The sequence below is a fragment of the Pangasianodon hypophthalmus genome, chromosome 30 (assembly GCF_027358585.1).
Source record: "Pangasianodon hypophthalmus isolate fPanHyp1 chromosome 30, fPanHyp1.pri, whole genome shotgun sequence".
Classification (NCBI taxonomy): domain Eukaryota; kingdom Metazoa; phylum Chordata; class Actinopteri; order Siluriformes; family Pangasiidae; genus Pangasianodon; species Pangasianodon hypophthalmus.
In genome coordinates this window covers 3754568-3770677 of record NC_069739.1, presented here as the reverse complement: position 1 = coordinate 3770677, position 16110 = coordinate 3754568, and the positions used below count along the sequence as shown (strand labels likewise).

The following is a 16110-nucleotide window of genomic DNA, read 5'->3' as shown; positions in this document are numbered from 1 at the left end:
GTAACTCCAGTCCTAAGTGTTTTATTCGTAGTTTGTTTTTTTGCAAAGCATATTCATAGAAACACCCTTTATGACACATTATGGTCCATTTTCTCTTAGAGTATCTTGTCTTTCTGGTACTAGACAATTAGCAAAACTAACCAAAAATTAAATAAAAATCATAATTCTTTACATACATTACTGGAAATGAGCCCAAAGTTACTCAAATTGCTGTCCATTTCATTAGGTCTTTACAATTCTTCAGTAGTCTTGATGGCTCTACAAGGCCATGGCCATGTGGAATTAGCTTAAAATTGATAATGTTATGAACTTTACAACAATTAAAAGCACAGCAGGAGGAATTTTGTTTTAAAATTAAAGCTGTTTTAAAATTAGATAAATAAGCAGACGATGAATAAACAGTTTGTCCTGTCAGATACTGAACACACCTGAGAGTGTTAAGCTCCCCTGAGTGTTAAGTTTACAGTGTTAAGTTTACAGTGTTCAGGTGATTATTGCAAATTGGGCTATGATTTGATCTTTATTGAGCAGCTAACATTAGCTAGCTAGCTAGTTCAGTTTATTCATAACTGTGCGTGATAAGTGAATCCCTTTATCCCATTCAAGTGATCTGACTTTTTTTACCAGGCAGATTTTATTTGCGTTCGTTTCTCGTTACTGTAAAAATGCATAGAATGAGAATACAAAAGACAGCGACATGATCAGAGAAATGTAATCTGTTTTACTTTTTTTTTGCTTTCAGAACAATAATATTTAAAACAAATACTGTTCATTTGGCTTAAATGCTGAAACAATTTGTGTCTGAAAAGAAGATCAGGTTCAAGTCAGAATTTTTCCAGAACAGACGAAGCATTATTTTTTTAGTGCTGTGTGTCATACAACATTTTTGGTTGTCCCTTAATAATATTGTTGACTATGTCCTTTTGAATGCACACAGTTTAAAGATTGAAACAATAAAATAACCTTGAAAAACATCCGAGGACATGAAGAAACATTGAAACTGCATGTCATTTGTCTTCTCTTTTCTAAGATGTACTCAATCCTTAGCATGATAGCAAGAAATCAGGTTTCTACTGCCTTTTAATGACCCGTCTAACCTGTTAAAGATTCTGCGTCAGGGCCGTATTCAGAGTTGAGTTAGGCGGACATTCCACAACATTAAATGTAACTATAAATGGTTAAAAAGTGCAATGTGTTGTTCATTAATAAAGTAAAAATTGTAAGCATTGACAAATCACTGTGGTATTATAACACCCTTGTGTTGATTATTGTCCTATAACAGCATGCACCATCATGTGTTATTCCTTACATAGCATTGCCCCTTTAATGTCTATGAATTATTTATTTATTTATTTATTTAGGAGAAAAGATCTTAATCGGAGACACTGATTATCTCGAAGATAGAAATTTTATGGATAAATTTATGAATTAACTTAAGGTGAGCTATAAAAGTAGCAGAGGAGTGCTTGGTCAGCTTATCCTTCAAAGCATGGGCATGATTTCTCACTGAATGATAGAACAGCCTACATGCTGCGCACATTACAAGTTCAGTATTTAGTATGTCTTGGCTTTATCAAGGCGCAACTGAAAGTATTCTTTATAAAGAATAAAGTGCAAAATAATAAGATGCACTGGATCAAGTGCTATTTTATAACTACTGAATAATGAGGGTGGAAGCCATTTTGTTACATTAAACCAGTGATTAATGTGATAATTACAACTAGGACTATTCATGCAGCAATATACTGCCAATATACTAGACTCCTAATCATATTAGTCTTTTTAATTTATTATTTTTGTATTGTCTCTTGCTTTTCTTGTTGCATCATATTTTACAGCAAAGACAAAACCTCTATTTCCTTCTTCATTCTGGTCTTTCTAACTCTGTTTTTTTTTTTTTAGTTTAAAGGCAAGCGCTTTTAGTTTAAAGGCACTATTACAATACATTGTCTCAGACACTAGTACTCAAGATAAATCTGGCAACCTCGGATTGTGTAGCTGTTTTGCATAATCTCAGTAGGGCAGCCAGAAAACTGACTTAACTAGCTGCGTAACCCGAGTCTGAATACACAGAACTTTCTTCATAAAAATATCGATGCAGCATTTGGACTTAAGTCGCCAACTCTGAACACGGCCCTTACAGAGCCGAAGGTCACAAGCTTAAATCTCAGGACCTTCACAGAACCATCTTAAGTAGTTTTTTTTTTTTTAAATGTGATCTGAGATCTGAGGCTACAAAACCATTAGGGTTTTTTTTTAGCACATTCCTAGCTCTCTTCCTCAGAAACCTTTTTTTTGTATTATTGCAAGGGAGCTCAAATCATCCTACAATTCCTTACGTCCTTTCTTTTGCATGGTAGTGAGATTTTAGGTCAACTTTTAGCACAACCAGGAATTTGCCCTAAATTTGCAACACAGCATGAAAAAAAGACTTCAGTATCAATTTCAGCAACACAATCATGAACTACCAACAAATACAATGATTAGCAGCAACACCTGCCCTTCTCCTGTCCATACTTATTACATTCTCATAAATAACACATCTTTATTGTGAACAATTTTTAATGTTTTATGAGTTTTCTGCAAGTTCGTCAAAGCTTTCCTCTTCAGAGATGAGTTCCCTTTTCTTTGGCAAGTCCAACATCACATTCGTCTCCTTATCTTCATATTAAAGCACCAGTAAAAAAGAAAAGTCATCTTAAATTAGCACAGCAGTAAAAGCAACATGGTGTCTCAAGTCCCAGGTGTGGTTTCTTCAATAAATCATTCCTTTTATGTTTACAATCATTTATACAATCTTCTCCCCCCCCCCCTTTGTTCCTCTACCATTAACCTTTAGTTACATTCTTCATGGTTCTTATTCGATTCAGCACTGCGCCCTTCTAAAGAGCTCCGGTGAGGGCGGAGTCACCTCAGAGCTGTGGTCCAATCAGGGCGAGGGCTGGGTGTTGGCCTCCAGAAGCTCCAGGAAGAGTTTGTGCATGGGCACCCGGCCGTCCTGCTTGATGCTGCAGAAATACTGCACGGCCTTGGCCGAGGTCTGTCGCAGTAGGGGGAGGGTCATGATCAGCTTGCCCGCCCTACGCGGGTCGTCACCATGGCGACGCTGTTCGTAGTCCTGCAGCGCTTCGTGCACACAGTCCTGCAGCCTCTGGACTGCTTCAATGTCTTCGATATGCATAGAGTCTGAGACAGAAAAAAGGTGGGTCAACTATTTTGGAAGAAGCAATTGTGACTGTTAACAGTCACACCAAATATTTTGGTAGCTAAAGTAGCGCATTTTAACAGGCAGCACATGTAACTTGCTAGCTAGCATTAATAAACATCCAATGTTAGCTTAGGTTGTGTTTTTATCTAAGTTGAGACACTACAGATATCACATGCAAGCAATAGGAGACTGTTCACTTCCTGGGTATGTGCGAGACACATGAGCCTGTGCCCAATGTAGACTCAGATTCCTGTTCTTGGCTGACAGAAGAGGGGAACCTGATGTTTTCGTCTGCTGTTGTAGCCCATCTGCCTCAAGTTTCATTGTGTCATGTCATTGTGGGTAATGGCCTTCCTGTCAGCTCGAACCAATCTGTCCATTCTCCTTTGATCGATCTCATCAATAAGGCATTTCCACCCACGGAACTGATGCTCACTGGGTGTTTTTTTGTTTTTCACACCATTCTGTGTAAACTCTACTGACTAGTGTGTGGGAAATTCCCAGAAGATTTCTGAAATACTCAAACCAGCCCATCTGGCACCAACAACCATACCACATTCAAAGTCACTGAGATCACACTTTCCCCATTCTGATGTTGGATGTGAACATTAACTAAAGCTCTTGACCTGCATCTGCATGATTTGATAAATTGACCACATGATGATGTGTGTATTTATACCTGAGTTGGCGAGCGCAATGGCCTTGAGTGTGACGAACTCCTCCCTCTCGAGGCCCATGGCTCTGTACTTCCTGACGAGCTGCAGTATGGCCGCGTGGAGCTCGAGCAAACCGGTTCGCCTCGCCTGCTCGGCGTCCATCACATAGTCCTCGGCGAACACCAGGCTGTCCTGAGCATCCAGCGAACGGAAGACCACACGCAGGATCAGGATCTCCATCCATGCACTCTGCAGGAGACGCATCTGGTCTGGCAGAGAGAGACTGGAGAAACCTGGATGAAGGAAAAAAGGAAGAGAGGGAGAGAGACTTGAGTGGTGGACGTGCATATACTTTAACAATAAACGAGTGTTTGAGTGTTGTTATTTAACTATAAAAAAACGTACAAAGTGAAGCTTTCTGTAAGGAGATTTTGAGGTTGTGGTAAATATTAATAAACATACAGGTAGCAGTACGTGAATTATGATTGCCTTACATACTTGCAAAGGAGTATGCAACTAAACTAGTATACTAAAACACAAGCATTCAAGTAAGCTAGTATGCAAACGAATTAGTAAGTGGAGATGAAGTGTGTCGGATGGTGACTGCACTGCTGTTCCATCCCTTCAACACTTTAAGAACAAGCAAAGCTTAATGCCTGCAAGGAATCTGCTGATCTGTACAACACACACACACACAAATGCATGCTCATTCACACACCTGGTTTGGGGGGACTTTGTTTTGTAAGCATTACTTTATAGGTGAGTGTCAACATAAAAACAGGTGCCAGCCCATTTAGTATGTGTGTGTGTGTGTCTGTGTGTGGTTATTTCTGTTGTGAGTGTGTGTCATGTTATTTATCGCTGATAAGGCAGATAGCTTTAGAGAACAAACGCCCACGTTCACTCTGTAAGCAAAAAATAAAGAGCGAAAAGATGGTTCGGATTACGGCTTGTGTGTGTGTGTGTGTGTGTGTGTGTACCCGGAAGGTGTTTAGCCCAGCCAATGTTAAGCACCAGTTCACGATCAGCGAGATCACACAGTGTGGTCAAAGCTTTGATGTCATCGTCAGGGAGGGCGGGGTCCGGCATGGCGTACACCTTCTCTGGCTCCGCCCCCAACAGGTGAGACACCACCTTGTTCTCAATGTTGTAGGACTCTGAGACGCAGACACACTTTAGTGTATAGTTGTGTAACGTAGTGAAAGTGTAAGTGTGTGTTGCAAAGGTGTGTCGTTGTGTAATGGGCAAGTGTAACATGCTATATGTGTAATGAAGTTGTGTATTTGTGTGTGTGTGTAATACCTGTGCGTGTTCTCTTGTGTGTTTGTGGTAACTGCATGTTGAGGTAAGAGTTGCTGTCTGAGTCTATGTTGCGTTTGTATTTCTGACGACCTCCTCGAACTCTATCTAGACGCACACCTGAACACACACACACACACACACACACACACACACACACACATTAAGAATGCTAACACACTTTGGGAATCACATGAGCAAGCAGCATCTGAGAAAAGCACATCAGGGGCATTACACAAAATAACACAGTGTAACACAATCTGGAATTGAAAATGTGTGTGTGTGTGTGTGTGTAAATGTGAGAGTGTATCGCTGTGCCTGTGCATATGTGTGTGTTTGTGTGTTCTAGGTGTATGTTAAAGTAACAGCCTTTGACAGCTGTTCACTGTGTGCGTGGTTCCTCAGATATGTGTGTGTGTGTGTGTGTGTGTGTGTGTGTGTGTGTGTGTGTGTCCTTGAGTTAAAGGTGCATTATGTTTAAAAGCAGGTGTGAGATTAATTGGATTTCATTATGACTATCGATCTGCGGTGTCGCCTTCGATTAAGCCATGATGAGTGTCTCAGGTTTTACACTTATGATCCTTCCATCCACTCCCTCTCTTTCTGTCTCTCTCTCTCTCTCTATCTATCTCCCTGTCTGTCTGTCTATCTGTCTATCTGTCTGTGTGCCTCTGTCCCTCTCTCACTCTCTCTCTAACTAACTATTTGTGTATCTCTTTCTGTCTCTCTCTTGCTCTGTTTATCTCTCTCTTTGTCTCTTTCTTTTTCTCTTGCAGTCTCTCTATCTCTATCTCTCTCTCTCTCTCACTCTGTGTGTATCTGTTTCTTTCTTACTCTCTGTATGTCTCTCATTCTCCCTATCTGTTTCTGTATATGTTTCTTTCTGTCTCTCTCTCTACCCCCATCTCTCTGTCTGTCTCTCTGTGTATCTGTCTCTCTGTCTGTCTCTATTTTTCTCTTACTCTCTCATTCTCTCTGTGTATCAATTTTTTTATCTCTCTCTGCCTATCTGTCTCCCTCTGTCTTTGGATCTGTCTCTCTCTCCCTCTGTGCATTTGTCTGTCTGTCTTTCTTTTGCATCTTTAAGCTTTCTTCTTTATCTCCCCACCATCATCCATAGGTAGGTGGCGTGTCCAAATGTAGGAGGTGTGGCCTAAATATAAGAGGTGTGGTCTAAATGTAGGAGGTGTGGCCTAAAGGTAGGTAGTGAAAGTTTGTGTAAATTTTTTTTATTAATTTTTTTTGCTGTTTTTACACACACACACACACTCACCCTCTCGCAGCATGCCCACTGAGATGCACTTGGTGAAGCGACAGGCCTGGCAGGATTTCCTTCTCCTCTTAGTAATCTCACACTCACTGCTCGCTGGACACGTGTATTCAATACTGCCTAGAGAGAGAGAGAGAAAGAAAGAAAGAAAGAAGGGAAAGAAAGAATTCAACATTGCTGTGGTTAACATGAGTGTTAATGTTCTTCTTAGTCTCTTATTGTTTGTCTCAGTCTGAAGTAAAAAAAACGTCATTACGTCAACAAATATGTTCCTGAATTACGTCAAAATCCTGGAGTGCACCTTGAGAGGTTTTATTTTCATGTCCGAACCTTGAATAGTGCGTTTGAAGAAGGCTTTGCAGGCTTCGCAGGACGCTACGCCGTAATGAAACCCGGACGCGACGTCTCCACACACCAAACACAAGCGCTTGGGCCCCGAACTCACTTCAAACTCGCTCTTCACCTGCAGCTCGGGAACCGAATCGGGCCTAAGCCCCGTCCCTGAGGTATGATATGAACCTGGCGAGGCCACGCCCCCATGGTCACCCCTCGTTACAGAGCCGTAGCTGTCCGATGACGATCCTTCCGGACTGTGTTGCATCAAGGAGGTGGGGCTCAAGGGCTCGGCCTTGATGAAGGCGGGGCAATGACTGCTGATGGGCATCATATCCAGGAAGCTGTAGAGGAAAAGTAAGAGTGTAATGAATAACACGTCAAGAAAGACTTTTTTTTTTCAGAAAAGATGATTTTGCAGAATGTCGAAAATCCCCGAAAAAATTTCCATCATGTCAGCTTGAAAATTCCGCTTTAAATGCAGGAAAAGAGAGAAACAGCGCTTCGTTCTCACAGAAATCACCTCCCATTTTCCCACGTCTGGATTCCACTCATGTTTACAGTACACACACACACACACACACACACACACTTTTACTAGACCATACCTGTTAATACCTGTCCATTAGCATTCAACTAAGCGGGTGGCACTACCCCATCACATACACACTCACTCACACACACACACACACACACACACAATTCTGGAAGGCTGCCAGTAACGTGAGGCTGAAGCTGATTTGGCTTTTCCGTGGGAACTAACCGATTTAGACCTGACTGACCTGGACGGCAATCCCATAAGTCTCTTTCCATCACTTCTGCCTGAGAATCACACACACACACACACACACTTTACTATTACCCATTGACCATGCATACAAAAACACAATTACACACTCTGTTTTTTCACTGTGTTGTCTGTAAATCCCACACACCGATATGATTTTTTTTTGTTTGTTTTTTGTATTTTTGTTTTTAAGCAAACAGTTCTGGGTTCCTCTAGTAGTTTCACTTTTTAGTTAAGAAATTCAAAGGCAAAAAAAAAAGTCCTTGTGTTTTAATTTACAGTCTATTTACTAACAACATTGTGCGCCATTTCTAAGTTGGCAATTTTATAGTGTTGTTAAAAAAAAATTACAAAATTTTTGTAGACATTATATAAATCATCAAACAAGTTTTTTTTAAAAAGAAACACCACTGTGTTGCTGGGAAATTCTTACCTGGTACATATCAAGTATCACAGAAATATGATAATATGACAGTTTTGTCATATTGTCCAGTCCTAACTCTAGCTACCTCCAGCTAACTGAACCTTCAGCTATTATCATTGCTGTTTCGATTGTTTATGTAACACTGGTTCACTGTGATGCAAAAAATAAGACGTTCTCATTGTCTCTCTTCAGTCTCGTCACCTCCTAACCTTTACCAGGATAAAGTCATACTAATGGATTTGCGTGCCAGGTCTGGAGCGTTATCAGCCACTCTGACGCTCAGAAACTTCTTTAACGTACGCCGCGTTTCCGCCGACCCTTTCCTCATATCTATCTTTTGTTCTCATTCCTCGAGTCCTGTGTAAACTGCTTGTGATGTTGTTGCGTCTGCGGTGTAACGTGTGTTTGCTGTTCCACTTTTATCTGATAAGACTGGAACCGTGGCGTACAACGACTCCAGTGTTCTTCCAGAGATTTTACTACACACCTGTACACTCTTAAAGTCTTAAAGCGTTCCTCGTTCCTGCAGAACACTCTGTTGTAGGGTTCTACATACAATGTTTATTAGTTTTCTCCAGACTGAAGTCTAGAATTTAATCACTTCATTCGAATTAAACAGTTGCTAAGGTTTTTTTGAATAGTTAAAGATTAAGATTACTGTCACACCCTGTTTTTTTTTCTCCATCCACTTAAAAAAAAACGCTGCTTTCATCGCCATTTTTGTTAAAGTTGAAAAAAGTTTAACTTTTTTGTTCATGGGAGATCATGATGTCATTTTTCAGATCATGAGAAGTGAGAAAAATAAACACGGAGGACAAAGTGAGTGAATATGAGGAGGTTTACAACCTATTTTGTTGACTATATTCCAACATTGCAACGTAGCTAAAAACAGTAGCTCAAATCTCCGTTGATTTTTTTTCCTCCAAAGCTACAGCCAAGGCAAACAACGTCCCGATCACCAGATTGACAGAGATTTACACCAATCTGTATTCCATCTGCATTACTGAGAATAATAAATCTAATCTAGAGAGCGAGCTAGGCTAGTTAGTTAACCTCTACTAGCTAGACAAGAGTGTTTTTATGATTGCAGTATGTTTGTGCGTTGCGTTGCTGCTAAGTTCTCTAAGTTCTACATAGAAATACTCTGTTGAGGGATTCTACATAGATGCTTTAGGGTTTTCCCCAAACTATAGGTCTCTAGATGTACCTACTGTAACACATTCAGGATGCACAGGAAGCACTTGATTTACACGCTAAGAAAAAGGGTCTATATCTTTTCTCTAGTATCTTATACCTAGAAAGCTGCACATAGTGTACCTTTAAAGCTTCAGTCAAAAAGCTAATCACGGTCCATTTATGCATCTTAACTTCAGCTTTTTGCTAAGATACGCCATATTCACATTTCCAGGTGAAAGATTCAAAAATTATTAAAGGTTCCACACCAGTGTCAAGGAAAGGTCTAGTTCTGAGAGTGTTCACATGGACCAAACCTGTCTCATTCAAACACGTTGAGTTTTAACACTGACCTGCGCAGCTCAGTGACCGGATTGCCTTCTGCCTCACTTGTGCGTCATTTTGGATAAAAGATAAAAGCCATGTGAGTAAATGTAAATTGGCGTACAGCTAATCTGTCCTAAGACACAAATTTGCCAGCGCTGGGATTTGAACTCACCGTCTTCTTCTGCTTATTTGCATTAATCCTTAAAGCCAAAAAAAAAAACATTCAAAATGGTGGCAGTGGATCCGGAGTCTATCCCAGGAATACTCAGCTTAAGCTGGGAATACACCCTGGATAAATTTAGTGTAACCAATCCACCTGACATGTTTTTAGGAGGTGGGAGGAAACCGGAGAATCCCAGAGGAACCCGGAGGAGACTGAGGACTCACAATTTCCCAACATGTAGCTGATTATATACGACATGTTTGATGTCTGGAGTTTGCATGTTTCATAGCTACTAGTTTAACCTCAACACACACTCACCTTGAGACACTGTTTGTTTCAGTAACACCGAGATATTTTATCATCTGAATCACTTCTGATGTACAGTTTCCCTTTCAAATTGTAGGCCACGCCCCCTACCTGGGTACGGCGCGACACCGGACTATGTGTTAGGGGTCGGGGGTTATTCTGGCTGTTTTTGTATACTATTTGATTTCACCTTCATATAAATAAAACCTTTGAAAAACGTTTACCATGCGAGTGTCTGGTATATTTTTTACTCAGCACAGCCTAGGCAATATGACCTGATAATTCTTTTTCACTTAAACATACTATATCAACACATTGGACCCAAAAACACACAAAAAACACAACATTTCATTTAGAATATCATAATTATGATTATTTTCTCGTTTTATTATACAACAAAAATGGCAAAGATATCGCCATGTATCAGTTTTATCCATTTTAAGGGACTATATTTCTGTTTTTACGTGGTATATTAACACCAAACAAAAACCAGACCGAAGTTTCGAGCCCGCACTTTTGACACAAGAGCAGCATTGTTTTTTGCGACATTGACGTAATAAAATGACGCGACTTCTGTGTGTTGAGGCCGAAAGTGATGACGCTATGACTGATTTTGTTTGTCCATTTTTATAGACAGAAACGTCATCAGCAAGTTCGAGACTCTGAACCACTCCACAAAGACGTTTCAGGAGAGTTTGCACAATGCTAAACTGGAAGTTATAAGCTTCTCTTACTTGTTAACTACATTAGCTTCATATCTCTAGCACAGAACTGAAAAAAACAATTTCAGACAAGACAAGCGTCCAACATGTCCAACATGTCCAACATGAAGAGGCACTTATACATACGCTGAGGAGTTAAAGAAGTCTGGAGTCAAGACTAAGGAAGAGAAATAACAGGCTTACAATACAACCTAAAAAGATATATGATTATAGCAGTGGTGGAGACTTTCCATCTTGTGTGTATGTGTGTGTGTGTGTGTGTGTGTGTGTGTGTGTGTGTGTGTGAGATATATGTTCTCTTGTCATATTAAAAGCATTTTGATATATGAACAATTATTTCATCCATACATTCAGCAGCCATCAATTCTGCCATGAACAGAGCGAGTGCTGTGGATCAGAGCATCACGATCTGTGTGTGTGTGTGTGTGTGTGTGTGTGTGTGTGTGTGTGCGTTCTATTAACACACACCATTAATGTGACCAAAAAAAAATAATAATAATTAACCTTTAACAGGAAGTAGATTTATACTGAAGAATGAGCACCGTGAGTGGACTGAGAGAAGTAAAAAAAAAAAAAAAAAAAGGGGGGGTGATGAATGAATTTAGGAGAAGAAAAATCAAAGTGATCTTACAGTGTGTGTGTGTGAGAGGGGGAGAGAGAGAGAGAGAGAAGGGAGAGGGGGAGAGAGAGATAGAAGAGTGTGAGAGAGAGAGAGAGAGAGAGAGAGAGAGGGGGAGAAGGGAGGGGGGGAGAGAGAGGGAGAGAGAGATAGAAGAGTTAGAGAGATAGAGAGACAGAGAGAGAGAGAGAGAAGAGAGGGGGAGAGAGAGAGAGAGATAGAGAGAGAGAGAAGAGTTGGAGAGATAGAAGAGTGAGAGAGAGAGAGAAGAGAGAGAGGGGGGGGGGAGATAGAAGAGTTTTAGAGAGAGAGACAGAGAGAGAGAGAGAGAGGGGGGATAGAAGAGTTAGAGAGAGAGAGAGAGAGAGAGAGAAGAGAGGGGGAAAGAGAGAGAGATAGAGAGAGAGAAGAGTTGGAGAGATAGAAGAGTTGGAGAGATAGAAGAGTGAGAGAGAGAGAGAGATAGAGAGAGAAGAGTTGGAGAGATAGAAGAGTGAGAGAGAGATAGAAGAGAGAGGGGGGGGAGAGATAGAAGAGTTCTAGAGAGAGAGACAGAGAGAGAGAGAGAGGGGGGATAGAAGAGTTAGAGAGAGAGAGAGAGAGAGAGAGAGAAATTAGTGGCTGAACAGAATTAAATGAATGCATGAATTTCACAATATGAGTTTCAGTCCAGCTCAATAATAAGAGAAGGTAATTAGAAGGAAAGAAAGAGTATAAAAGAAAGAGCAATAAAGCAAAAATGCAAAGAAGAAGAAGAAGAAGGAGAGTGAAAACACTTACTCGCGCTGATAAAGCTCCACTAGATCCATGAAGAAACACAAGCTGGGGTCATACTCTGTTAAAAAAATCTTTTTTAAAAACAGTTTTATGATCTAAATTAGCTTTTTTTCCCTAAAGTTTTTGATTGCTATGTTGAGCTCTGGTGTGTCACGCGCTCAGCCAGAAGAGAAGAGTGAATCTCCCAGCGCGAGCGCCAGGGCAACGCGACCTGTATGCGCATACATATTCATGAGCTCATTTGCATAAGGGGCGGAGCTTGAGAGAGAGAGAGAGAGAGAGAGAGAGAGAGAGAGAGAGAGAGAGAGAGAGAGAGAGAAAGAAAGGAGGGATAACTAAAAAAGAAAGACAGGAAGCTGGAAAAAAGAGAGAGAAAGAGGTGAACACCTCTCCCTTATCTTAATGATAATAATAATAATAATAATAATAATAATAATACACTTTATTTATACAGCACATTTCATACAACTCAGTGTGCTTTACAGTGTGAAGTAATAATAGTTAGACAAATAGATAAAGTAGGCAATAATGATGCAATAAATAATAGCATTGAACAGAGAAGAAGAAGAAATAATAATAACAATATAAAATATTACAAATATATAATTAAAAAGTGTGTAAAAAATAAGTATAAAAATGCAGCCATTACATACAGTGAAGTAAAAATAAAAAGGGAAGTAAAAGTAATGCAAATTTAAAAAATAGTATAATTAAATCTAAAATAAAAAATTGTTTGTGTTTTTAGCTTCTTTTTTTTTTTTTAAATCAGTGAGTCAGTCTGGTCATGGCTTTCAGATCCTTTCAAATCTACTTCACTTCTTTTTAAGCTTCATATGTGGAATATGGGGAAGGCTGAAGCTCTAGATGATCATAAGACACAATCTGTTAGTTTATCAGACAGTGAGAGAAGGATGAAGGTGCTGGATTTATAAACTAGTAATAACATTTGATAGGGAATTTAAAGGAAACAGGCAGACAGCGACGTGACGTTAAAACTGGTCTAATATGATCTTGATTTCTAATACGTGTTAATATTCTCAATGCTTTTTTTTTTTTTTTGCACAGGTTGTATTCTGTTTATATCATTATAAATGTGCAGATTATATTCGTTAAATAAAAGTCATGATTTTACAAAATAAATCAATTGCATCCTTTCTACTGTCTGGGAAAATCTACATCTAGTTTACAGTTTAACTACGAAACAGTGTTGCGTTACAGCACCCGAGTCAGCAGTTCTCTTTATTAACACGCTGGAAAGTTTGCATCTCCGCTGATGTGCTCTAGCTCAGACATTCTGAACCGTTTTCCAAAACCGCAGTTTGTCATGTTACCAAGAAGCCGCAAAGCGTAACTCCTCTGTCCTGAATTTATAGGATAAAAAGTCACAGCTTTACCTCTGAGTGTTACAAAGCGCTGACACTGGAGACTCCTTCCTTCAATGTGAAATAAACATCTCCTTACAGAAAACCTCAACAATTGCACACTTTTTTAAACATAAACATGTTTTTAAAGCTGCACTTCTCTCAGAGCTCACTTCATCCGTATCAGTAAAAGTGTGCTATTGTCACTTTGACCACAAATGATGATGACACAATAAATAACATTTAATTTCACTAGTTAAAGACGGCATCGCGTCACAGTTTTAATGAATCGTATGGGCTGGATGTTTATGGTTAAGTGTTCTTCTTTGTGTCATGTATAAACCAAAAATAATAATAGGGTTTGAGGTTGTTATCCGCCACTATTATTGTCATTACTGATGTATTTGTCCTTATTGTTATTGTTCGTGTTATTAGTAATTATTCACGGCAGTGTGTCTTGTACACAACATCCAGTCATGCCGGTGAAGGTAGTTTGAATTAAGAGAGAGTGAGGTTCAAAGGAAGGGCAATTATTTAGGGTAAAGGCCAATATTGTGGGGTAAACCTGAAAAAAACTGAAGAAACACACACACACACACACACACACACAGAGTAACCTGGCATTTTCTACTGCACTTAAAGAAAGATCTGAGCTTCAGATCAGTGTTTCCTGAAAGCATCGTGCTTTCATTCATGATCAGATAACACCACTGATAAGCGGCTGTTTTTCTATCAAGACTACAGGCTAATTAGATGGAGATTTAGACGGCGGTGTTTACTTTCTCAGATTAGACTGTGTTTGCATACACACGAGCACGGACACAAAACACGCTGCCAGCACAAGCTTAAAGGAGCAGCTCGGTCAAATGTACACAATTTTCTCCTTCACCTCGAACGCAGTCGATCAGCTCAGCTGTGTTCGAGGCCTAAAGTTTGATCAGCCTCCAACTGATCGCTGCACTGTTGACTTCTGGATTCTGATTGGTCAGAATTTTCTCTAAGAGCAGCTCGGAGAGTAGCGCAGGTTTATATCAAAGCGCTCGTTCTAATATGCTATTGTTTCTATAGTAACAGCTCATTCACAGGGACTAGAAACTTGTGTAATCGTTTATATGATGAAGTTTTCTTTAAGGAGATGGTTAGTGAACAATATTTATGGAAGGAGTCTCCAGTGTCAGAGTCAGAGGTAAAGCTGTAATTTTACCTCTGTAAAATCTCAAAGTTTTCCAACATGTTCAGGACAGAGGAGTTTACACTTTGTAATTTCTTCGATAAAAAAGAAAGAAAGGAAGAAAGAAAGAGGAAAAAAGACAAGCTGTGTTTTTTCATCGTATTAATTTCACAAGAGAGAAAAAAAGAGTCTAGAAAAGGGACGACTGTTTGTAGCTGCTATAACGCAAATGAGAGCAGGAACTAATTGCGGACGTTGCTGTAACTATCAACGGATAAAAAGTGTAACTATGAATGGATAAAAAGTGCAATGTGTTATTCTTAAATTGTTAGCGTTGTTAAATTGCTGTGGTATAAGAGGAATAAAACACTTTCGGGGCAGTTACAGTAACTCCATGTTGTGCATCATCACACCACCCCATCGCTGATTAGTTTCCTATAACAGCATGACACGAAGTGTGTTATAACTTAAATAAACTGCATCATTTAGGTCAGTAACACCGTTTTGTATCATATGTATATAAAATTCAATTCATTATCTAATTATCAAACCTGATGTGTTAGAACATAATAATAATAATAATAATAATAATAATAATAATAATAATATATGGAGTACTGGTGCTCCAGGACCAGGTTTGGTTAAAAAAATAAATAAATAAAAAATTTTGAAATATAAATATACAAGGACAGCTTATCTTTTACAAAATGCCACACATTGATAAATATAATACCCCTAAATATGTCTTTGTGATTAACTGCATTTGAGGTAAGAAGGAAATTGTGTACATTTCATTTTTGGCCTCATGCAGATAACGCTAATGAGTAAAGACGCACTGATACAGCCGTTATTGAGTGCGCATTTATGCAAACTAGTGTGAAAGGTGAGACTGTGATGACCAAGAAGTTTTACCAGCAACAATACAACGGAAAAGAAATGATGGAGTGACTCATCAAAAAATAAATAAATAAAAAATAACGTGTAAAAGGTGATGCATTAACATGAGGACTGAAACATGAACAATGTGAACGCAGTTGTCTTTGATCCAATACAAAGAGCTCTATCAGAAAGACTTCCTTAGCCATAACAGTTTCCTGAAGGGTGACATTACAACACACACACACACACACACACACACACATAAACACACTTCTGTCTGAGGTACAACATTAAAGCCTAGGCCACTTTACTCCAGTACACACTGTAACTGATAACTTATACCTGATAACACACACACACACACACACACACACACACACACACACACACACGCAAACACACAGGCTTCTGTTATAAACACCATTATAATTTTTTTTTTTATGATTAAGGAACTAAGCGTGTGTGTGTACACAGCCTTTTTTCTGCGGATGTAAACATCAGCTTGCCAAGCCCGCACACACACACACACACACACACACACACGTCAGCTATCTTTGCTTTCAGTATGAATGGCTTCTTTTCTTTATTTTAGATGTCTGTTTGAAATCCATTAGCCTTTATTGTGCAAATATTTT

The 16110-nt window shown here is 39.4% G+C and overlaps 1 protein-coding gene across 1 annotated transcript; it reads right to left on the bottom strand.

Moving 5' to 3' along the window:
- Positions 1–520: 520 nt before the first annotated feature.
- Positions 521–12234, bottom strand: esrrgb (estrogen-related receptor gamma b). Its single transcript, XM_034301996.2, has 7 exons — positions 12068–12234; positions 6764–7110; positions 6437–6553; positions 5167–5283; positions 4845–5021; positions 3888–4157; positions 521–3186 (listed from the first exon to the last, which is right to left on the bottom strand). Exons 1-7 carry the CDS (start codon positions 12094–12096, stop codon positions 2930–2932), a joined length of 1314 nt encoding a protein of 437 aa, XP_034157887.1. The 5' UTR covers positions 12097–12234; the 3' UTR covers positions 521–2929.
- Positions 12235–16110: the final 3876 nt, after the last annotated feature.